The 25,303-nt window shown below is 40.3% G+C and overlaps 1 protein-coding gene across 17 annotated transcripts in view; it reads left to right on the top strand.

Annotated features, from left to right (window-relative positions):
- Positions 1 to 25,303, top strand: part of LOC148105978 (protein NLRC3-like) — a 663,817-nt gene that overhangs the window by 384,094 nt on the left and 254,420 nt on the right. For 3 of the 17 annotated variants that reach the window (XM_087837935.1, XM_087837928.1, XM_087837926.1), the window contains exons 4-5: positions 15,972 to 16,173; positions 16,331 to 17,529. The exons of 6 other annotated variants lie outside the window; for them this stretch is intronic. In XM_087837935.1, coding sequence (XP_087694061.1) covers positions 15,972 to 16,173; positions 16,331 to 17,529 — 1,401 coding nt within the window. Of the gene's footprint in view, positions 1 to 15,971; positions 16,174 to 16,330; positions 18,156 to 19,009; positions 19,184 to 23,950; positions 24,125 to 25,303 lie in introns of all 17 variants that reach the window. 8 more of the 17 variants (XM_087837915.1, XM_087837936.1, XM_087837923.1 and 5 more) reach the window with 6 other exon arrangements.

Below are 25,303 nucleotides of genomic sequence, written 5' to 3'. Positions count from 1 at the left end.
AAATCTTCTCCTCCTGAAAGTGAAACTCTTACAAACACATCAGGCCACAACCTGCTGCAGGTTAATGATTGATCTACAGACAGCTGACCTTTGAGCAGGAACTTGTGAGTCTTTTATTGTGTTTAATGCTCACAGTGCTGAAGCCTGCAGACACACCCACATCATTTTATTTGTTCTCAGGGTTGTTCGGCGTGGTGGAGTCGGAACAGAAACTTTCTGCAGGTTAATTATTGATCAAACTAAAGTCATATTAAGGAGCTACTGGCACGGAGTCAGAGCAGAGCTCAGAAATCTGAAATATATCAAAGTATATTAAAGTTAAAGAGTTTAGAGAACACTGTTTGGTTAGCTGCCTCAAAGGCAGATGACTCTCAATATCACAAGATCAGGTGAGATTTCAGACCAAGGGAAAATCACTGGGATTATCTGTGAAGAGGCAGAAAAGCATAGACCTATTCTACCTTATAGACATTTTGAAAAGATAAGAGTGAATCTGTCTTCATTCATCTACATGGAAACATAAAACCAAAAAACAAACCAATACAACCAAATCACTCCCAGTAGGGGTGGGTGATATAAACGATATACGATAGAATCGATTAAATTTGGTCAACGATAGAGATTTTGGCCCTTTCTCAATATGCGTACTTGTGCGTACTTGCGTTCTCGTCTACTCGTGATACTTCATCAGTCGGAGACCAAGTACTGTTCCAATTCGAAGTACGCATCAAGCCGAGTTCTCGCTCCGCCCGTTTTATCGAGCATGCATCGGTGGTGACTTGTGTGGACTTGGTACAGCTAAATATCCCAGAATGCATTTCGTCAAAAACTCAAACGCGGCAATGGCGGACAGGCGGGGCTAAAAACTTTTAAATATTACTCTTTCTGGGTCACAAAATAAACGTTTAAGTTATTTCAAGCGAGAATGTAGCTGTGTAAACTTCAAATATCTGCTCAATTTATCAAGATATCATATATTTGCAAACACGCTCCGACGTTTTCAGAGACGTCTGTGACCCGCCAGCTCCATAGCAGACAGCGAGGTCGAGGATCATTACAGCCGGCGAGAACAGCGGACTCCCGGCACATCGTTTCCAACCCCCCCGCGGTCTTTTCGCTACTCAGGTTAAACAAACCCCAGCAGCTGTCTATTGTATTGAGTGTCCACTAAAATAAAAATAAAAGCGTTCTAACATCTCACCTGCTTGTTTTTATTAAGGTATGTACATGCATGTACATGTACACTATTTTTATTAATAGAGATTTCACTACTGAGGTTAAACATGATATATAAGTCACTTAGATCACTTCTAAATGTTAATGTTTGGTTCATTTCAGTGTTTTATTTGTTCCTGAGTAAACCGGTTTGGCTGTGAGTTGACTTTTTGATGAACGCCAAAAAGTTGGCGTTCATCCTCCAGCTTCACTGTGCTAATGTTATGCTAACATAGCTGTGTCGCTAGCAATCACGTAGCACAACATTATACACCAGGTAGTCCAACTTCAGTAACCCTGCAAATGCCACTGCTGTTTAGTTTTTGTCTTCATTTATGTTGGAAGTGGTAGCAGAGCTGTACGTTTGAATTAGTTTCAAAAATCTCTCAGTCAGAACATGGTATGAAATGTTTAGGTGGAAACTAGCGAGCTAACTTCCTGTTAACTTCTAACTCCGTTAAATTTAATAAATTCTATTTTCATGTATGTTAAACTTAATTGTTACACCTGGTAAAGCAGCAACGCTGATGATTTTATTAAAGATGAAAGAATTTAGACCGTTTTTGCCTCTCAGTGTTTGTTTGACTTTGGGACCTGAAGCAGACGGAGTTTTGGACCCAGATTACTCCGCGAAGCTCCTCACCACGGCAGCCGTAATGCTCTGACAATCCATCAAGCAGTGCGGCTTACCAAAGTTGTACTAAAACATTTTTTAACAGATTTCTGCAGCCAAAATCCGTTCGAGGTCAGTAAGCACAACCAAAATTCAAACATAAGCCATAAGCTTTGTAGCTTACCAAAGTTCTACTAAAACATTTTGTGGCGTGGGTGTGGTCTCCACCTGCAGAGGATGCAGTGAGCTCCCGGGGCGGCGCAGGGGCGGCGGTGTGCTGGGATCTGACAGTGATTGTGTCTCTTTATATGTTGGCAGTGACAGTTGGAGGGGGAGCGGACGTGACAGCAGAGAGAGAGTGTCTGTGTTTGTACTGTGTGTAAAACCACAGTATCAAATAAAAGTTCTGCTGTCGACATATTCACTCCAACATATGTTTCTTGGGTCCAACGTTACACATTTTTTAACAGATTTCTGCAGCCCAAATCGGTTCGAGGTCAGTAAGCACAACCAGAATTCATACATAAGCCACACTCTTGATTTTTGAGAAAATTAAAGGATTTTAAGCCTTATAGTGTGGAAAATACGTTATACAGAAGAAAAGAATATATCATGATATATATCGTTACCGCACGTGCTTCAAATTATACCGCGATATGGATTTTAGGCCATATTGCCCAGCCCTAACTCCCAATTTATTTACAACATTTGAAACATACAGTGTAGCTCAGTCAAAACACCCCAAGGCCAAGTGAAAGTGCTGAGAGGGAAAAGATGATGATTAATGATTTATTTAAACTCATAACTGGGTGCAGCAGCTGAGCTTTGACTGTGAGCTGCAGCTTAAGCTTCTTTTATGGTTCAGTGTTTAATGTGTAAACTGTTTATCACTGCAGAGACGCCTACAGGCTATCTACTGTTCAAAGGTGAATTGTTATATACAGTGTGGCAGCTGACCTTTGACCTGTGAGCTTCAGCCTCTTTGCTGGTGTGAAGTGTTTAATCTGACGCAGTCTGCAGACACAGAGGACTGCTGACGGAGAAGAAGCAGAGGATTTTCTCTGTTTCTACACAGACCTGGTCCAGACAGCAGAGCTGCAGAGTGAAGACGTTCATGAGAAGAAGAAGCCGAGTAAGTTCAACATCCTCTTTGAATCCTGGATCAGGAAGTGAAGCCGGTGAATGTTTGGTGTTTAAATAAGGTTTCTGTCTTTGACTCAGTCTGCTGTCACTTTTTTAGAGAGAAAAGGAGATTTTAGATTAACTGGTGTTCCTGCTGCTCTAGCATTAAAGGACAGTATAGGTGACCGCGCTGATACCTGTTTATAATTTCACCAAAGCTAATAAACTGTTGGCTAAATGTTCTTGTTTTCAGATGTAAATAGAGGTGAGAGGAGCAGATAATAAGGATTAAATATTATGCTGAATAACTAAATTCTGCTAGTCTGTGACATAACTCACAGCAGCATCACCTCATTTCTTTGACCTTTAACATGAGTTAGCTTAGCTAGCAGAGCAGCTGCTGTCTGTCATGTGACCGAGTCAAGTGTGTGTAGTAGACTTGTTAGCATAGCTAGCAGGCTGAAAGAGGCTAGCAAACTGTGTGAACACTTTGTCAGAGGTGAGCAGTAAAGAGAAGGATAAGGAGCTCCTCCAAATGCTGATAATGCACTTAACCTGAATTTACTGCTTGTTAAATTATATGTGATGTTCAGTCGAAAACAATTACTTAAATTAACATTATTATTAGTATTAGTATTAGTATTATTATTTGTTTATTATTCACAACATGGCTCCCTGCTGTAGTGGTTTGAACAGTTGATCTGAGGTTATTGTTTCCCTGCAAATTCAACAATGCGCCTCAATGCAAAGCATCAAACAAATAGTTTTATTATCAAGTCATTCAACCTACTGGTTGAATCACCGTAGCTCTGACAGTGAAGCACACTCATTTTTATTGGTAGTCACCTTGTAAGCAATGTTCCCTCTAAGCTGCGCACTATTGGCACGGTCTCTGCGCAGAGAAAATCTGTGTTGTGCTCACAAAAAGAATTCTAACCTGAATTGAAATTAAAGTAAATATGTGTGTTTTAGCGAGCAAAGCGGCTGATGTGGAGTGAAGCCACGTTAATGACAACGTGTACAACCATTGGAGATGTGAGCAGGACAGACGGAACAACTGACGGGAAAAGTGTGGACTTTATACCAGTTTTTAAATTGTGTTGATCGTAAAACCAGAGTTATGATAAAATATCTGCAATGTTTGGTTTTCTTCCTGAATACTGTCGTTGTTTATATTTACTGCAGGAAGAAACGGTAAAAACAGCGTTTTATAAGGAAAACGCTCAAAAGCCTGTGAGCAAAAACAACACCAACAATCCCCACCCTTTCCTATTGGTCGAAAAATGTACCATGTCGACCAATCAAAACATGGCATTTAGTTGTTAAGAAACGGAGTGACGGCGGTGTTTTGAGATGTGAGAGATTTGAGACGTTTAGAGCAAATCTTGTGTAGTTAGTGTGTAGTTAGTGTGTAGTTAGTGTGTAGTTAGTGTGTAGTTAGTGTGTAGTGTAGTCAATAGTGTTGTTGTGTGTCAGAACAATGAGGCGACTGCTGAATGTTACAGGTGTTACAGCAGTGACACATCTGCTGCTGTCAGGCCTGCAGGTATCAGGCTGTTGTTCTCCTTCATCTCAAAGTGGACAGAATTATTTTTGGAGCGGCACAAATAATTTGTGTTGCATCAGATTTGATGCAGAACAGCTGATTGTTCTGTAAACAGTTTGAAATGTTTATTTAAAAACGCCTTGGGTGCATTTTTAGGTAAACAGCTGCAAAAAACTTTGTTTGCATAACTCAGTTACTTTTTTGAAGAGGTAACTATATAATTAATTGCCCAACATTGGTCATTATTTAATGTATTTTGCAGACAGAGTTACAGACTCTCTCCCAGACCACAGACTCATAATACAAGTCAGAGCTTTATTTAAAAAAAGAAAAAAAAGAAAGTTGTGTTTTTAAAATTGGAGTTCAAGTTATTTTTACTTCCAATAGTGTTAACATACTACACAGGTCATGAACAAGATTTTTTTTCAATTTTCATTGTAAGTGGGATAAAACAGTTAATTAAAAGTAGTCTAACATAAATCCTGTAATTTGATTACTTTAATAAACATGTAACTTGGATGGATTCGACGCTGGCGTGACCACAGTGCACACGTCTGCTGTCGCTCACAGTGGATCACTCAGGGAGTTTGTGTGTTCGCTCAGACACATGAAAAATTAGAGGGAACATTGCTTGTAAGTGCTTTAAACTCTCATGGATGAGTAAAACTCATTAGAAACACTGGCGAGCACTGAGTGAATAACAGGTCTGACAGCAGCAGCAGGGACGGTGCTGTCATAGTTTAACGTAGAGTCTGTTTGCACTCAAACAGTGAAGAGCAAAGAAAAGTACTGTGATGGTTCTGGGTCCTTTTGACCCAACACTGTGGGTTTCTTGTGTTTTGTATTATGGTTTATGTTCTGGTTCATTTACAGTCTTAGTTATGCTGTTTTGTGTTTCTTATATTTCCTGTTTAGTTCCTTGATTATTAGATGCCCTCTGTGTATCTCTGTGTGTGTTTGTGTTAATGTGTGTTTGTGTGAGTCCTTGTGTTCCATTCTGCTTCCCCAGCCCGTCGTGTCTCTCTTGTCTCCTCTTTCTTGTGCTCCCTTATGCTCCCTCGCTCCCTCTCGTTTGCCTTTCCTCCACTCCCCTGTCAAGCTCACTTGTCAGTATTGTGTTTCTTTGTTTCCTGTTTTATTGTGAAAGTCTTGCATTCTCATTCAGTGTGTTTCATCTTGTTTCCCTGGTCTCGTTGTGTCTAATTGGCCTCAGCTGTGTTCCCTGTGTGTTTTCTATTCCTTCATCATTGTTTTGTGTATCGAAGCCCTCTGTTTGCTTCTGTCTGTTGTGTTCATCCTTGTTTCTAAAGGCTGTGTTATTCTTTGTGTGTTTCTCTGTGAGTTTAGTTTAGTATTACTTTTTCCATCCATCCATCCATCCATCTTCATCCGCAGGGATGAAGATGGATGAATGACCAACAAAACAATTTTCTCCTTCATTTATGTCACACAAAGCTGTATGTAACGTGTCTCGCGGTTAGTATCATGGTTGCTAGGCAACCTGAACAGCGTGACGAAGCATATACCGTCCCATTTCATACGCCTCTCACTTCCGCACTTCTCGTACTTATAGTACGCACCGTACGTAGTACGCGTAGTGCGCGTACTTCAAGCGTGCAGACCCTGAAAGGGGAAAGACCTTGTGCTGCTGGTCAGCAGAGGGCTCGAAGCCATCTGTTCCTGACTGCTGATGCTTTCCTTTAACATCTTTAACAAGGACTCGTTTATTCATGAAAAACAGAAGACTTGATTCAAAAACAGAAGAAACAGCGCACAGTAAAGTTACATGTAATAACATGTTTAATGTTCAAACACAGGCATAGTGTGACGCACTTAAACATGAGGAAGTTAAACCTTCTTCTGTTGATGGCTGATCACTGAGGCATCACAGAAACTGATGGAGTTGATAGAACAGAACAGGAAGTGAGATATTTTAATTTACTTGACATAAAACAAATTTATTTTATGTCATGACATAAAATAAATCAAATGTATGATCTAAATCAAACCCCTGATGTCTCTTAGCCTTTATACAGCTCTGTTAAATGAGTGTTGTTACCATTGGTGCATCACTGAGATCAGGTGTTCTGAAAACTGAAACTATGCTGCATGCAGCTACTAGTTTTTCTATTTTGGTGCTATAAATGTTCATGGACATGGTTTCCTTGGCTGAAAACACCAAAATCATTAAAATATCTTTTCATGAAAATGATGTAAGACAGAGCAGAGAGCTAATGCTGACTTTAATGCTCAGGACCCACTTCTTCTGATCGGACTGTGTTTGAGGATCTTTACAAGTTTTTCTTTCTAGTTTCTCCACAAGTTAGCTGATTTAAAACAAACAAACAATCAAACAAAAACCTTGTTCACATGCCATCAAGAAAAAACGACAAAAATCCAAACCCTGCTGCAGATCTGGTGTTCTCCATATTAGGCTACGTTCACACTGCAGGCGAAAGCGCATCAAATCTGACTTTTTGACCCTATGTGACCCAAATCCATCATGGTGACAGTGTGAACGGCACAAATCTGATATTTTCAAATCTGATCTGGGTCACTTTCGTATGTGGTCCTGAATCTGACACATATCTGATGTTTCAGAAAGCTGCTGTTTGATGGTCACGTCACTTTAAATCTGTCTTTTACGTCACTGACACGAGACAGACGCCAATTATCAGCGCCGGAGAAGACATCGTGAACGCTTCCATCCAGTGAAACTGTTGGGAAGACAACGTTGGAGAAACGTGAACATTTTATTTGTACTGTATAATCTGCAGATTCTGACAGAAATCTGCAACTATCCTTTGAAGCAGCGCTCCTCTGAAACAGCAATAAGGATCATTATTAGGTTATTTACATTATTATGTAAATAACAAAATAACTTTATGACTTAAAGCAAAAAGTGGGAAACGTAAAGTCTGAAGTCTTTATATTAAGGTCATCAGTCAAACAATACTGTTGGTCTGGGTCTAAACAGAGCGCGTTGTGTGTGACGTCTTCTTTTGCACATGCGGCTGCTTTGAGCGTTCACACTAGAGCGCGTTTGCTCTCACATTTTATTTGTAGTGTGAACGAGCAGAGAAAAAAATCGGATTTGATCAAAAAATCTGAATTGAGCATCAAGACCTGCAGAGTGAACGTAGCCTTAGAGAATGGTGAGCTGCTAAATGTGTTTTATGTGGTAGCATCCAGTGAAACAGCATTTATACAGTCTAGCACTGACTCAGTTCACTAACCAGGTTCAAGGAAATAACTGGAAGATTTCCCAAACAGAGAAATCATGCTGGGATCTTTGTTCCTGCTATGAACTCTAATACAGTACAGATCTACATGTCAGGGGAGAAAATATAAGAAACAAAGATTTCCAATAAAACACATAGAAAATCTGTTTTTCAGGTTCAGATTCATTTTCTGAATCTCCGCAGCGACACGTGGAGGAAGTGGTGGCCCTAAGCAGCAGATACTGTTTGTAGAAGTAACAGAGGAGCAATCAGAAGCAAACTGATTTAAAGAGGGGGGGGGGGGGGGGGGGATTAACAGATGAACTGGAATAAAATAAAAATTAATTGAACTTTGAATTACATAAAGTTACTTCACTGACTAAACCCAAAATACATGTGCACTCAAGTAAACCTGAATCAAAAAAGAAACAAAGTTACTCAGCGATTAGGCAGCTCTTCTGTGAAAGAGTAGGTTAAATATTAGGAGCCACCATCAAAACAACTGGAGTGATGTCACCTGGAGTAAATGCAGATATATTTACATGAACTGAATATACCGTCCATTTCACAGATATCTTTAGTTTGGTTAAAGATTTTGATAAACACAGAAATTGATGAATCTGGAGGACAGAAAGTGGAATATCTAAACAAATGTAATAGCTGACTGTCTAAATTGAGTCTAAATTGATGGAAATAACCCAGAGAAGCTGCTGGAATCACTGAGCTTATAACAAAACAGTATAATGATTCATTTATAGCGCAGTAATACAGGTTTAAAAACAACAGGGACTAAAATGTCAATAATTCATAGTCCTTTTATTATTTAATTAACTTCATATTAGGTGGATTTGTGTGAGCGTGGCCGACTGATGACAATAACAGAGAAGCTGGAGGGAAAAAAGCTTTAAATTAGTTTTTATAGACTCTACACTCAGAAGTCAAAACAAGTGCGATGAATGAAATCCACATGTGCAGCACTGACAATAAGAAAGACCTTTAAAAGTACCAGGAACAAAACAAAAGCATGCAGGAGTTTAACAAACAAACTTGATCTACAAATTCTGTGGATGTTAAAATGCCTGCGTAAACAGAAGTGAATATGATGATGCGATTTTGGATGCTGATCATTTAAAAATGCTGAAACTTGAAAATCATCACAAATCCAACTGAAGACAGGTTTAAGTTCAATATAAAGGTTAATGTTGATAAAACGTTTGTTAAAAAACTGCATAAATAGGCAGGTTTTTGTAAAACGTGGAGGTTATTACACGGGGTTCTAGTGATATGTTAATTTAAGTCTTGTATCCATTAATAAACATTAAATTTGTTTCATATTGTCATGATTTTAGCACTGATCTATTTTAAACTTCAAAAGAAAAATCAAAGTGATTACAGATATATTTTTCCCAACAAAGCCCCCAAAAACCCCCAAACAACAAAAAAAGCCAAACAACAAAAAAAGCCGTCTGTTATTTCTAATACAGATGCTGAAGTTATGAGTTGCAACTAAATGCACAAAGCAACCACAGGTTTAACCCTATATAAGCATGTAGGCATATTAGAAGAGAGTGAAGGACAAGTTTTATAGACTTTAATAGACTTTACATGTAATTTCTATCTGATCATTGTTGAATCAGATATTTGTATTTGATGATTTTGTTTTATTGTGAAATGTCCCACAGAACAAACTGAGGTAAATGACCTTTGTGTTATTCAAACACTCTACAGGTCAGGTTGCGGTGCTGTGGATTTACTGTGCTGGAGTGCAGTACAGTGACTGTAGTGTTCATGGTCAGAGTCAGGTTACATCTTAGGGTTCTTCCACCTGCTGAATTCCACTTTATGTCTGACTGTTCTCATTTTTCTGTTTAGGTGCAGAGGCAAGGTCACCCTCTACAATTTAGGCAACAAAATACAGCTTTTCTTACCTTTATGTTTCTCTGCTTGTGACGTACACAACAATGGTCAAGCTGAGTATTGATTAGAATTAAAATTTAGACTGTAACAAAGTTTCTATTCCTATGTGCTAACATTATTTTATTATTATATTAATGTAGCACAAGGTTCAGTTCGCCTTGTTATAGAGGATTTCAGCTGATGTGCACATGAATGATTTGTGTTTCCTCTGCAGGTGAAGGTAGAAAGTGTGTGTGAGCTGATGTGAATTGAGCAGCATGGATCAGTGTGAGGACAGAGAGGAGGGAGTCCCTCCCTCTAAAAGCACTCTGTGTGGGGAACATGAGAGCCAGACCAAAGCTCAGAGGTGAGATGACCATCTCTAACTGTCCATGACTCTTCTCCATGTCACAGCTCAGCACTCACATCACTGCTCCATCATTATTCACAGGAACCAGCCTGGACCTCCACCCAGCTCTGTGTCCTTACAGAGTGACGGGTCTAAAGGTGCTGTTATTAACTTTAAATCAGGCGTGTGTCGTCCTGCAGAGAGGTAATGTGTGTGTAAATGTTGTTGTGTGTTTGTGAATAAATCCTCCATCATGTTTAATGTCAGCTCTGTTTCACACACATGTTCATATGTGCAGCGCTGTGTGTTGGAGTGTTTCCACAAACACAGCAGATACTCAGAGATTATTTTTAGGAAGAGGAGATGTTCTCAAACTCTCTGTCCTGAAACTCTTCACTCAGTCTGATCCCCACTTCCTGCTCCTCAGCAGTGCTGCCATCTTCATCAACCAGGACAGAAATGAACTGAACTGTTGTTTCCTCATCAACTTCTTTCTGTCTGCTGAATCTGTAGTGAATCAAAGTGAAACGTGTGAAAATGCAGCTGTTAATGATCCAGTTTGTTAGATGAACGTGTGAATGTTGCAGTGTGCTGTTAAACAGTAACACAGTAACTGTGACGTGTCCTGATCTGACAGTAGATCATGTTTGTGTTCTTGGTCACATGACACAGGTCAGCTGTTCACACAGAGTTCATCTTTATAGGCTGGACCAGTTTGGAATAATACTGGGAGTAATGGTTCTTATATGGAGCTTTTCTCCTCTGAGCACTTTGATACTCGCCTCATTCACACATGGAAAGCAGTGCAAATAAATGCAAACACGGTTTTCCTGCACTCATCTTTTATCAGGATGATGTCAGTGTGAGCTGTTGTATGAAAAAAACAAGTATGAAAAAAGTGTTTCACAGTTTTACTTTGAAAAACAAACAAACTGTGCTGCAGGTGAACAGTTTGATGGTTGGAATGAACAAACAAACAGACTCAGCAGCGCACAGACGTCCCAGCTTCATATATCGTTGTTAAACTTAACGTAGGAATCACAAACATTCAGAGATGAACTTACACACTTGGCTTTATACGTACTTTGAGTTGAAACGTACTTGATCTGTGAATGATGACGTTTCACAAGTACACACAAGTACATTTACTGAGAAACTGCCTTTGAAACAAAGTTCAGTTAGAAAAACACTGAAGTCATTCAGGGAATTATGATCTTTGTGTTTTTACAGAGTTTAAAACACAACAAAGAAGTGTCAGTGATCAGGATAACAGTGGAAGGACTCTGGAGGATCATTTGTATTATTGATCATTTTGATCTCTGACAGAGAAACTACAAATACAGATGCAACAAGGGAAGCAGCAAAAGTGACTGAACACAGCTTTTAGAGGCTAAATTCACATTTCAATCATCAAAGTGTGTGTGTGTGTGTGTGTGTGTGTGTGTGTGTGTGTGTGTGTGTGTGTGTGTGTGTGTGTGTGTGTGTGTGTTTGTGTGTGTGTGTGTGTGTGTGTGTCTGTGTGTGTGTGTGTGTGTCTGTGTGTGTGTGTGTGTGTGTGTGTGTGTGTGTGTGTGTGTGTCCATGGTTCCTCCACAGAGTGGACCAGCAGAACTCAGAGGTTCCCAGTGGTCAGTCTGCCCAGCAGCATCAAACACAGCTGGACTCCATATTTATGGTCTGTACATGTACAACAACTACTTTATTATTATTAATAATACATTTATTTATAGGTCCCTTTCAGAACACCAAGGACTCTGTGGACTAAATGTCCAAAAGAAACAAACTTTGAAATCAGACGGTGCAAATGTGATCACAGGCAATGTTCCCTCTAAGCTGCACGTGTGCAATTGTGCACTGCTGGCACGTCTCTGTGCACAGAAAATCTGCATTGCACACAAAAAAAATCCAGCTGAATTGAAATTAAAGTAAATACGTTAACAATTCTGTTTTGCAGTGTTAGTCAGTGACTGGCTGCTCCAGCCAATGATGTGATTCACATTTGTATATACGCAGCTAATCACTCTTCACTCTTCACAACATAGTACGCTGGTCTAAACAGATTTTTCAGGTTTATTTTTAGTTTGTTATTTGCAATTGGTGTTTGTTCTGGGGAAGATATTGCAGACTGAGCAATAATGCATTTCTAATGGGGGCCTTTCTTAAAATTACTGGTCCCAGTAACAAAGGCGCTTGTTGACTCAGAAATCGAGGGAAAACCAACAACACACCCGGCAGAACATTATGTTATTTACACGAGTGCAAATAAGTGGTCCACATGTGCGCATTCACTGTCAAAATAAAAGACGCGCACCAGATAAGAAGTTGCAGCGCACGTTTGCGTCCATATAAAAGGCTGTTTTTGTCCGCTAGAGCGGGATTTTCTCAGCACATTCTGCACCACATCTCTGTGCGTTCATCATTTGTTTGAAGCCAGCTCACCTCCTGCAACCACTTTTCCGAGAATACGCGCTTCTTTTGTGGTTCGGACTCCTTCTGACATTTCTTTGGAGGTGGAGGAACATCACAGTAATTGCGTAAAGGAGCTTCTTCGACATCTTTAAGAGTTCTAAACAAATGTCTGTCCTCCCCCAGAAAATCTTATGTACGCAAACACGCGTTGCAACTTCTTATCTTGTGCGCTCTTTTTATTTTGACAGCGAATGCGCACCTGCGGACCACTTATGTGCAGCCCTGGTTATTTAGCTCGTCATATTGCAGCCACAGAAATTCTTTTGTCCATGAAACCATAAAGCTGCACTTTCTTTTTGCCTTATAGTCTGATTTGTCATAACTTTTCCGTTTTGTGGTAAGCTTTTCTTTGGCTGTCACTTCTTCACCCTGACCTGTCTTATTTGGCTCAGCAGAACTAAAATATATATCCTGCTGCTTTTACACACGCACTCACATAACGCTCAGCGATTCTCTGCGCGATCAAACTCTTACACGTTTAAGCTGCGGGAGATTTCACTTGTCATGTTTGCATAGTAAGCTAACGATTGATAAGATGATGTCAGAGGAATTGGTGCGCAAATTATCATCACTCACCAATCAGTGCTGTCGCTCTCTATACACAGTTCACGCGATTGCAAAGTGAAAGAAAAAAACAAGCGCAAATTCTAACTCGATTTCAATATGTCACATATTGACAGTGGCTCACCGATGCCAATGACATAATTACCCAGCTACATTTCCGAAAGAATGCAAAAGCATTGACATATATTTTTCCTATGACAGCCCGACGTGCAGGGCAGAGATAGATTTTGGTAGCCCGACTGGAAAAATCACTAGCCCCGGGACGTCGGGCTAGCAATTTTGCAAGCCCTGCACATTAATGACAACGTGTACAACCATTGGAGTTGGTTTGGTTGTTTGTTTTTCTTCCTGAATAATATCGTTGTTTATATTTACTGCGGGAAGAAACGGTAAAAACAGCGTTTTATAAAGAAAGCACTCTCCACCTGTGAGTAAAGATGAAACCAAAACACCCCCCACCCTTTCCTATTGGTCGAAAAAAGTACCATGTCGACCAATCAAAACAGGGCATTTAGTTGTTTAGGAAGGGGGAAGTTTTAGGAGTGACGGTGTGTTTTGAGGTGTGAGAGATTTGTGACGTTTAGCACAAATCTTGTGTAGTCAGTGTGTAGTTAGTGTGTAGTTAGTGTGTAGTGTAGTCAATAGTTGTGTTGTGTGTGTCAGAACAATGAGGCGACTGCTGAATGTTACAGGTGTTACAGCAGTGATACATCTGCTGTTGTCAGGCCTGCAGGTATCAGGCTGTTGTTCTCCTTCATCTCATAGTGGACACAAATTATTTTTGGAGTGGCACAAATAACTTGTGTGTCATCAGATTTGATGCAGAACAGCTGATTGTTCTGTAAATAGTTTGAAATGTTTATTTAAAAACGCCTTGGCTGCATTTTTAGGTAAACAGCTGCAAAAAACTTTGTTTTACCTTTTTGAAGAAGTAACTATATAATTAATTGCCCAGCACTGGTCATTATTTACTGTATTTTGCATCCAGAGTTACAGACTCTCTCCCAGACCACAGACTCATAATACAAGTCAGAGCTTAATAATAAATAAAATAAATAAATAAAGTTGTGTTTTCAAAATTGGAGTTCAAGTTATTTTTACTTCCAATAGTGTTAACATGCTACAGGTCATGAACAAGATTGTTTTTAATTTTCATTATAAGTGGGCTAAAGCAGTTAATTAAAAGTAGTCTAACATAAATGCTGTCATTTGATTACTTTAATAAACCATGTAACTTGGATGATTCGATGCTGGCGTGACCACAGTGCACACGTCTGCTGTTGCTCACAGTGGTCCAAGGGACGCTCAGGGAGTTTGTGTGTTAGACACATGAAACATTAGAGGGAACATTGATCACAGGGAAACATTTTAAACATCGAGGCTTTAAACAGAAACCAAAGCGAAACAGTTTGTAGTTGAGATCAGTGAGAATGAAGCTGAATAACTGTTTCTACAATAACTTTGAACAATAACTGACAAATATGATGGAAATTAGCAGAAATTAACAAATTTCCCACGTGTGGGACTAATAAAGGTTATCTTAGCATTAGCACTTACTAATGGTGTGAGTCGACACTCGGCTGTATTGAGACGACCACATTAGGTGGTCCTCAACTGTAATGGAAACCAGTGGATCCAGTCCAGTCGTGGCGACCTGTGGTGAGTCGATCTGAGCAGCTACTAATGGAAACGGGTCCATAGATGTGTTTGTGCTTAATAACAGTGAATCACAGGATTTTTACATTACAGTTAAAATCTCATGTTGTTTGTTAAAGTGTGCAGTTCAGGGTTTGTTACTAAAACTGTGGTTTGCTCACTTTCCAAAGACCCCGTCCCCATAAAAAGCAGCCAAACAGCTCTAAGAGTTACACACACATATCTATCAAGTTTACTCTGGTCTAATATACTTGGATTTAGCTTGAAGAATGTTCCTGTACGAGGACTGAAAATGATTTAAACAGCAGCCAATGTCCAAAGAACAACTTTAACACAACTTCATAAAGCCTGCAGAGCAAAAGAAAAACTAGCTGAAAGTCTGGCTGCTCTTATAAAAAGTACAGAGAAATTACGGGTCGCTCAACGCTTGTGCACAATATAAGAGTTTAAATAAATCTAAAGAATAACTCAAAATCCTACAATCATACTGAGAAAATCATCTACAGCTAACTATCCAAGTGGATTTGTTTAAGACAGCTCCATCTGCTGGTGGCCCTCTGCAGGTGCATGAAAGGGGCGTGTTTATAGTGAAAGTAGTAGAGAAAGTAAACCCCACGGGAAGGAGGGAGGACTCTCAGCAGCTTCCAGCTCATATTCAGACATTTGACTTCTCACTGAAAGCAGCAAGTTTGGGTGTCTGTACCTTAATTAGAAGAAATAACATGGCCATAGTAATTAGAGTTGATTGAGCAATGCTGTCCTTATAATGTAGTTTATGATTTTTATGGACAAGTCCAGTTTTTCTGTAGAGCCTCTCAAGTTGGTGACAGCAGCAGTGGAAGTTCACGTGTAAAGCAGAGCAGCAAATCAGGTGATGTGATGTTCTTCTGCTTCCCTGGCTGCTGTGTCTGTGGTGTTTGTTCTGTGTTGTAGCGTCCTGATGACGCCCTGTTTGTGCTCCAGTGGATGATGAGAGTCAAACCTTAAATACTGATCTGTATGCGTAAACAGAGTGAACCTTTAAGACCAGTTGTCTGTACGATCAACTCAGTCACCTATAACATCTCCAAATTTCTGGCTTTGATCATCAACCTGTTGATAGTTCAGCTCTGAACACCAGTGAAATGTTTCTCCCACTGAAATCACTGCATTCATATGAACAGAATCAACGTTGTGGAGAATGTCTCAGTTAATCAGATAAAGTCAAACTTATAATTGGTGAAGAGCTCGTGGATGATATGCCCCTTGATCGTAAAGAAGTGGATGTTGTGGAGACTGAAGTTCAGAGTGGTGGTTCATTCATAAAGTATTCTGTTCCAGCTGCTGGAGGACAACATCATCACTTTTGTGAAGAACGAACTGAAGAAGATCCAGAAGGCTCTGAATCCAAATAAGCCCCAGTGCTTGGAGTTTCAGAGGGAGGATGATGAGCAGAGGAGCAGCAGAGAGGCATTTGTGAAGATCACAGTGGACTTCCTGAGGAGAATGAAGCAGGAGGAGCTGGCTGACCGTCTGCAGAGACGTAAGAGGATTTATCTAAAGATTTAAGCTGCTGGATAAATGAGACACTCATGACACCAGTGTGTTCAGTCACTTCTCAGTGGGTCAGAAATTGTCATCAGCATTTTGAAAAGTAGGATTGTTAAAGTTGTATTTTTATTTTTATTATTATTATTCAGAACTTCCAGCTGCTGTTTGTCATCGTAACCTTAAATCCACCCTGAAGAAGAAGTTCCAGTGTGTGTTTGAGGGCATCGCTAAAGCAGGAAACCCAACCCTTCTGAATCAGATCTACACAGAGCTCTACATCACAGAGGGAGGGACTGCAGAGGTCAATGATGAACATGAGGTCAGACAGATTGAAACAGCATCCAGGAAACCACACAGACCAGAAACAACAATCAGACAAGAAGACATCTTTAAAGCCTCACCTGGAAGAGATGAACCAATCAGAACAGTGCTGACAAAGGGAGTGGCTGGCATTGGGAAAACAGTCCTAACACAGAAGTTCAACCTGGACTGGGCTGAAGACAAAGCCAACCAGGACATCCAGTTCATGTTTCCATTCACATTCAGAGAGCTGAATGTGCTGAAAGAGAAAAAGTTCAGCTTGGTGGGACTTGTTCATCACTTCTTTACTGAAACCAAAGAAGCAGGAATCTGCAGCTTTGAAGACTTCCAGGTTGTGTTCATCTTTGATGGTCTGGATGAGTGTCGACTTCCTCTGGACTTCCACAAAACTACAATCCTGACTGACCCTAGAAAGTCCACCTCAGTGGATGTGCTGCTGATAAACCTCATCAGGGGGAAACTGCTTCCCTCTGCTCGCCTCTGGATAACCACACGACCTGCAGCAGCCAATCAGATCCCTCCTGTCTGTGTTGGCATGGTGACAGAGGTCAGAGGGTTCACTGACCCACAGAAGGAGGAGTACTTCAGGAAGAGATTCAGAGAGGAGGAGCAGGCCAGCAGGTTCATCTCCCACATCAAGACATCACGAAGCCTCCACATCATGTGCCACATCCCAGTCTTCTGCTGGATCACTGCTACAGTTCTGGAGGATGTGCTGGAAACCAGAGAGGGAGGACAGCTGCCCAAGACCCTGACTGAGATGTACATCCACTTCCTGGTGGTTCAGGCCAAAGTGAAGAAGGTCAAGTATGATGGAGGAGCTGAGACAGATCCACACTGGAGTCCAGAGAGCAGGAAGATGATGGAGTCTCTGGGAAAACTGGCTTTTGATCAGCTGCAGAAAGGAAACCTGATCTTCTATGAATCAGACCTGACAGAGTGTGGCATCGATATCAGAGCAGCCTCAGTGTACTCAGGAGTGTTCACACAGATCTTTAAAGAGGAGAGAGGACTGTACCAGGACAAGGTGTTCTGCTTCATCCATCTGAGTGTTCAGGAGTTTCTGGCTGCTCTTCATGTCCATCTGACCTTCATCAACTCTGGACTCAATCTGCTGGAAGAACAAAAAACAACATCCAAGTCGTTTAAATTGTTTGGAAAAAAAGTATTACAGAAAGAAGTTCAATCTGCAGAGAAACACTTCTACCAGAGTGCTGTGAAGAAGGCCCTACACAATCCAAATGGACACCTGGACTTGTTCCTCCGCTTCCTCCTGGGTCTTTCCCTGCACACCAATCAGAGTCTCCTACGAGGTCTGCTGACACAGACAGGAAGTAGTTCACAGACCAATCAGGAAACAGTCCAGTACATCAAGGAGAAGCTCAGTGAGAATCTATCTGCAGAGATAAGCATCAATCTGTTTCACTGTCTGAATGAACTGAATGATCGTTCTCTAGTGGAGGAGATCCAACAGTCCCTGAGTTTAGGACGTCTCTCCACAGATAAACTGTCTCCTGCTCAGTGGTCAGCTCTGGTCTTCATCTTACTGTCATCAGAAAAAGATCTGGATGTGTTTGACCTGCAGAAATACTCTGCTTCAGAGGAGGCTCTTCTGAGGCTGCTGCCAGTGGTCAAAGCCTCCAACAAAGCTCTGTGAGTAAACATGTGATCAGTCTTTTATTTATAACATAAACAGTGTAATGTGTGATGGACCCTTAAAAACTTAAACATATTTATTTGAATGATCATCAGCAGTAAATACAGTATATCATAGTTAATGTTTGATAGCAGCAGTAAATGTCATAGTGTCTTAGACATATATGGACTTCAGCTTTAATCAAAGTCATATCCAGAATCATCCTGTAAGTAAAATTGATTTATACAGCAGCTTTCACAGGTCACAAACCTCAAAGTGCTTTACAATAGAAACAGGCAATAAAAACACAGAAGATAAAAACATTAAACAGCAAACACTGAACATCATACAGCCTAAAACTAGTTAAAGGCCACTCTGAATACTAGAGTCTGAATAAATGAGTTAGTGGGACCAGTAACAGCCTTCGACTGGAAGATCTCAGATGTGAGATGAGCTGTAGGATTGTAGAAAGTCAGAAATATAGACTGGGATTTAAAGTAAGGACTAAAACTTTAAACAAAGCCTAAAATGAAGAATTATGACAGAATTAACCAATAAGAATCCATTAAATGGGAAAAAAGTCAGTTAAACTTCTGTAATAGTTTTATGATAATTTAATGAGCAGAGCGTTATTGATCAATATGTCAGCTACTTTGGTGCTAATGCACTGCCCGGCACATGGAGCCCAATTGGCATTTGCAATAGAATACCAGAATTGATTGACCATTGTCAGTTAACAAATGTCAGTGTCGTCCATTTGTTGACTCTCAGTAAAAAAACAGGATTAATTGCTAAATCTAATAACTCTTTAGTTCACCCTCATTGCAACTTAACAACAGTGTTTGTTTAATGTTTATCTGTCATTTTTCAGACTGAGTCACTGTAAGCTCTCAGAGAGAGGCTATGAAGCTCTGTCCTCAGCTCTCAGCTCCCAGTCCTCTAGTCTGAGACAGCTGGACCTGAGTAACTCTGACCTGCAGGATTCAGGAGTGAAGCTTCTGTCTGAAGGACTGAAGAGTCCACACTGTAAAATGGAAACTCTCAGGTCAGGATTTAAAATTTTTCATTGATGATCACGTTAAACCTGATTTCTATTACTGCATAAACAGTAAATTGTTTTTTTTTTATTTAAATTGATTTCTTTCTGTCTTTCATTTGCAATGAAATGTCCCATCTGCTCCTCTGAGTCCAAAATCTTTATTTTAGCAGTGCTTCATCCACCAAACCTTATAGTTCGATTCCTGTATTCTGAAGGTTTTTAGGCTGTTTGTTCAGATATCAGAATGTGATTTTCAGAAAAATTTAGTAATAAAAATATGATCAATTGATTATTTCTGACTGAAAAGATGAAATATATATTTGGTCATAGTGATATGACTCATTGCCTCACTTAAACATAAAATGTAAACAACAATTCAAAACAATAGATTAATACAAAACAGAATTTGACTGTTGAGCTTAAAGTGAGCTTGAATGTTATTCACTTCCTGTTTTATTTTGGTAGTTATCGTCTCTGGTTTTTACTTTTACTTCCTCCCCCGACATTGTCTACATTAGTTTCTGCTGTAGAAGGTTTTATTAACTGTTTGATTTGTCACTTTTTTAAACTATAATTGTTGACTTATAAACTATTGCTAAAATGTATTTTCATTAAAATACCAAATAATTTATTACTTTATCATCTAATTAGATTATAATTCTGTAAATAAGAGTGATAGTGTGGCCTGTGTGGGTTGTCTTCAGGTTCTCTGCTTCCTCCCACAGTCCAAAAACATGCATGCAAGGTTAACTGGAGATGTGTGATTGTGAGCATAAATGTTTGTCTGTCTCTGTCTAGCTCTGTTTCTACCTGGCTACATCACCGTGGTTACTGATGCTGAACCAATAACCTGGTCTGGATCAGGTTATGTTCAGAGTTTTTGTTTAAAATCAGCTGAAGTGCCTCATTTTCACTGATTCTTTCATTTACAGAAAGCTTTAAGTGAGATATAGATTCAGTCATATGTTACTAATATTACTTTTAACCTGAGTAGCGAAAGTCCGCGGTGATCTGAAAATGAATTGCCGGGAGTTGTGCCGTTCTCGGCGGCTTCAGTGACCCTCGAGCTCTCGACTAGCTATCGAGTTGGTGGGTAACAGACGTCTCCGAAAACGTCGAAGCACTTTTGCAAATATGCGATATCTTGATAAACCGAGCAGATATTTGAAGTTTCCACACCCACATTCTCGCCTGAAAATATGTTAAACGTTTATTTTGTGACCCAGGAAGATTAATAAGAGTAATTTTAAAACTTAGTAGCAGTCGCCATTACCGGAAACTGGAGTTTGGCTGGGCCGCACTATGAATTCTGGGATATGGTGGGCCACGAAGGACACACCCGACCCATCCTTCAAATTCGGGGAAAAGGAGGACGCATTTGTCGGCTGCATTCGGAGGAATTTGGACAGCCTTTGGTGCGTTGCTGTGACGTTATCGGTCTCCAAATGTGTCCTCAGGAGGATGCAGCCCATGAATTTGGACAGACCGAGCCTGCGTGCTGGTAGCACCCTAGCCACAGCTCAGGTGTGGAGGAGAAGCTGAAAAAGAAGGTTTTCTAGTTTGTAAGAAGCAGAAAACTGAGAGGACTAAGTTAAAGAGAGGCTGGAGAGTAACACAGAGCAGCAATGAATGCTGCTCACACAGTTTAGACAGTTTAGCATCAAATGTTCAAGTGAGTTAGCTCCCAGCTAACTAGCAGAGCAGCTAACTAGCAGAGCAGCTAACTAGCAGAGCAGCTAACTAGCAAACCAGCTAACTGCACCCACAAGCTGCGACTGCGTCTTTCTGACAAGAGCGTCAGACACTCAGACTGATTTTCTTTGTAGATGATGATGTATTCTCACACTGATCCTTCATGATGATGCTGCCATCCACCCACTGCTCCTGGATGCTCATGCTAATGTAATTGTAACGTACGTTGTAGGAGAGAAAAATAACATCGTGGAAGAGACATAACGTGAGTAAAAAAATGTCCTTGAATGCATTTAAATAAATAAATCATAGTTCTGTCTGTAACTATTACACCACTCTCACCACATTTGTTAACAATTCTCTCAACAAATGTGTTTTTCCTCGTTCTTTGTTATCCAGCTGAGACTTTGGGTAAAAATGTGTCATAAACAGGAGAAAGCAGTGCAGGTTCAATGTAATCAAACCTCAGACTGAGTTCAAAATCATCACCTGTCCCAGATACCACATCAGCACCAGAACCATGATGTGTTTACTCACATTTAAAAAGGTGGAGGTCAGTGTGAATGGACTGTTGTCATTGGTGTGAATGTGCCTCTATAAACATGTGCTCTTCATTATTGATGTTTTCCTAATGAACAGAAAATGAGACTTAATAAAATCCTTCTGACTGTTGTTGGAGCAGGTTGGGTCCTGGGTTTGAGTCCCCCACTGTACCACTTTGTTTCACAGTGTATAGAACAACAAATAAAACCAAATCACAAAAAAACACATCAAACTTTGAGGGTTTAACCAAGGATGAGGAAGTAGACTCGGCCCCAAACAGCTGGATATATGGATGGTTACCACAGCAACCACAGCAGTGTGCTCTCAGTATATTTAGTTGTATAAAGGTGTTTGTGGTGTGTTGCAGCTGAAGCAGCCTCATGTATGTTGACACAGGGAGAAAATAGTGTGAGAACACTGTTCACAGCAGTCACAGCTCGCTGCCTTCAACAGTCTCTTCCTTCCTTGTTTGGATGTCACTGATATCATCTTCTGCTCTCACACTGACCACCTGTTGAAGCTAACATGCTAACATGGAAGCCGCAGGTATGCCACCTGTGGCAGCTGAGGTCACGTGATCTGAGTGTTTGAACCACGTGTTGGAGCAGCGTTTCCAAACATCTGCACTTCAGAAGCTCCAAAGTGTGGAAACCTCACTGTGGAGCGTCTCATCCCTATCTAAGAGATTTTCTTGCCTCTGCAAAGCGAAGCTTGCAAACAGCACCATAGTTTGTCAATCCCAACAAATCAGAGCGCTCCTTATGTCACATCACATGACTCGTGTGTTTACCTCTTTGATTAGCACCCAAAGAACTAAAGAAAGGCTAAAAGGACGTTCAGCCAATCAAATCCCTCCTAGGAACAGGAAGTCTAGAGAGGAAATGGAGCAGAGAAGGAGAATCACCAGTTTAAATGTCTGAGTTTTAAACTGGTGACCCTCTAAAGAGGCTTTTATTGACTCTGTTTTCTTTACAGCTTTTTTCACCATTTAAACTGTTTAATATCAGATTTAGAAATAACTTTTGGACAGTTTTTCGACATTTGCACTAAAATGTGACATAAGTAATGACTTTCTGACTTTACGTTGGACTAATCTAACGACTCAGCCTGGCTATGTTGGACTTGGTGTGGAAGCAGCTCCCAGTTTGAGTTCAGGAGACAGACACCCTCTCTACTTTGAAGATCAGCTGCAAATTTCCTTTTGATAAAGCTTATAGTTCGAGCTGGATCAGGTGAACCATCCTTTAGTTATGCTGCTATAGGCTCAGGCTGTTGGTGGACTTCCCATGATGCTCTGCTTTCTTCTCCACTCCCCTCTTTTCACTCCTGATGCTTTTATATGTCACTACTGCATGTCTTTTGTCTTCTCTCTCCTTAGTTTGTGTTTTGTTCTTGTCTCTCTGAGCTCATCTCTTCTCTTTCCCCTCACCCTGCAACCAGTCATGGTAGATGTTCCTCCTGGAGCCTGTTTTCACTGGGAGGATCTTTGTGTCAAAGGGAGTTCTTCTTCCCACCATCACCAAGTGCTGCTCACAGTGGATTGTGTCGCGAAATCGATCAATGTAGCGCAGTGAGACAAACCATGGAGGCCCCAGAGAAGTGCAATCAAACAACGAGTTTATTAACACAAAGGAGAAAACATCAGCCTATGTCTTCTGACAAAAATACATGTTGTGGACACTTACAAAGCAGTGGGGTATACGCCCCCCCCCCCCCCCCCCCCCCATGGCGTCAATAAATATAGTCAGATTACAATAGGTTCCAGACATTAGTCACAGTTAATGGTACATCTTGTACATCTTTAATGGCTATAAACAGACATAGAACTTCTCTTTTCTATAACACCTTCCATACAAGGTAATAAACTTCAAGCCCTCAGGGTCTCTGGGGCTAATTATTGACTCTGGTCATCTGTTGCCAAGTAGAGTAAAATATAGTGAGACACCAAATGAGTTAAGGCCTCAGGCCTGACACATTCCTAGATTATATGTGTTATATGTATTGTAAGCATGCATGCAATCATCCTGTTGTAGTTTCCCTCAGCATGTATCACCTGGACAGTCACGCCAGTGAAGCTTAAGACCCTTAATGAACCGAACATCAACTCGAAATAAGCACAAATATGCAATGTGTATGAAATACTTCTGACCGTACTTGTAATAAAGTTAACATAATGGAAGGATCCTCAAATGAACATCTTCAATAGACAACTTTAATACAATATCAATACTGTGAGAAATATTATTAGATGGAATAATGCTGTAAAGAATGTTATTAATGCAGTTATAATGATGCAGATTATATGGCAGCAATAAAAGAATTTCTGTATCTCCACAATTGTCTGATGGTAGGGGCTTTCTCTCTAATATTGGAGGCTGTTACCTTACACTGTTAAACAGCTTCAGATGACTGTTGTTGTCTGTTGGGAATTGTCACTTTTAAATAAAGTTACATTGAATGGATGTAAATGGATAGATGTTATTGTGACAAAGAGAAAACGATTGTTGACAGATAGATTGTTGTTTTGTGTGTCTGCAGTCTGTCAGGCTGTCTGATCACAGAGGAAGGCTGTACTTCACTGGCCTCAGCTCTGAGCTCCAACCCCTCCCATCTGAGAGAGCTGGACTTGAGCTACAATCATCCGGGTGACTCAGGAATGAAGCTGCTGTTGGCTGGACTGAAGGATCCAGGCTGGAGACTGGACACTCTCAGGTATGGAGAATGTCTGATAGAGGAGGAAGAGCTGGAAACATTTCCTGTGTCCTTCACTCACTTCCTGTTTGTTTTCTGCAGATGACACATGAACAATCACACATGCAGGAATATTTTCAGGGACAGACACACTAGTCTAGCTGGATAGTACATGGATATTTATGTAGGGGTCTCCAAGGAGTCTGTTTGCAGGAACATTAATTATAACTGATAAGTCATGTTGAGAGTTTCATTAAAAGTAGACCTACAGTTAGGTCCATAAATATTTGGACAGAAACAACATTTTGTAACTTTAGACTTTATTAGGTCACAGGTGTACCTGAGATAGTGGGCACTGTGTACCTAATAAAGTGTCAGCCATGTATATGTTTCCCATGCTGTATGTCCACAGTCACAGTGACAGTCAGTGACACTGACAGAAGGATGAAACAAGGCTGTGAATCATTTCAGTCTGTGTGTGTGACAGAGGCAGACAGGAGCAGCTAACATTCAGAAATGGAAGCTTAAATAATGACAAACTCTACATTCACGGCTGAATTCACAATAATTTTTTCTCAAGTGCACATTTAGCAGCTAATGCTAATACTGTTTTCCCTTGCTTTCTACAACTTGAGCAGCTATTGCCAAGTAGGCCACTTTGCTCTGCTAAGGATTTGTGTGACCATGATAGAAACTCTGATAAGCTAATGCTGCTAAGCTAATGCTTTTTATGGGCCCTGTTAGAATCAATATTTCATTCTCATTCTGTTGTTTGAGAACAATATTAACGTCTCACATCATTATTACACAAGAGAAAAGGGTATTAGCGTTAGCTACTAATGCTTATTCACCTCAAATTAGCTTTAGCTGCTAATGGGAGCCTATTTAGCATAAACCCTTCACATCATTATAATGCAAGGAAAAAGAGTCACTCATGGCAGCCTATTTAGCATTAACGTCACATCATTATAACACAAGAGAAAAGGGTATTAGCATTAGCTACTAGTGCTTATTCACCTCAAATTACCTTTAGCTGCTAATGGCAGCCATTTAGCATTAACTCCTCACTAATATAATGCTAATTTACATCAAATTAGCATTAGCTGCTCAAGTTGTTATAAGGAAAGAGAAAACGGTATTAGCATTAGCTGCTAATAATTATTCAGCCCTAATTAGAGTTAGCCCCTAATGTCAGCCTAC

Source organism: Neolamprologus brichardi, chromosome 3 (genome assembly GCF_056152115.1).
Source record: "Neolamprologus brichardi isolate AB-2024 chromosome 3, ASM5615211v1, whole genome shotgun sequence".
NCBI lineage: Eukaryota > Metazoa > Chordata > Actinopteri > Cichliformes > Cichlidae > Neolamprologus > Neolamprologus brichardi.
This window is presented reverse-complemented; position numbering and strand designations above follow the sequence as displayed.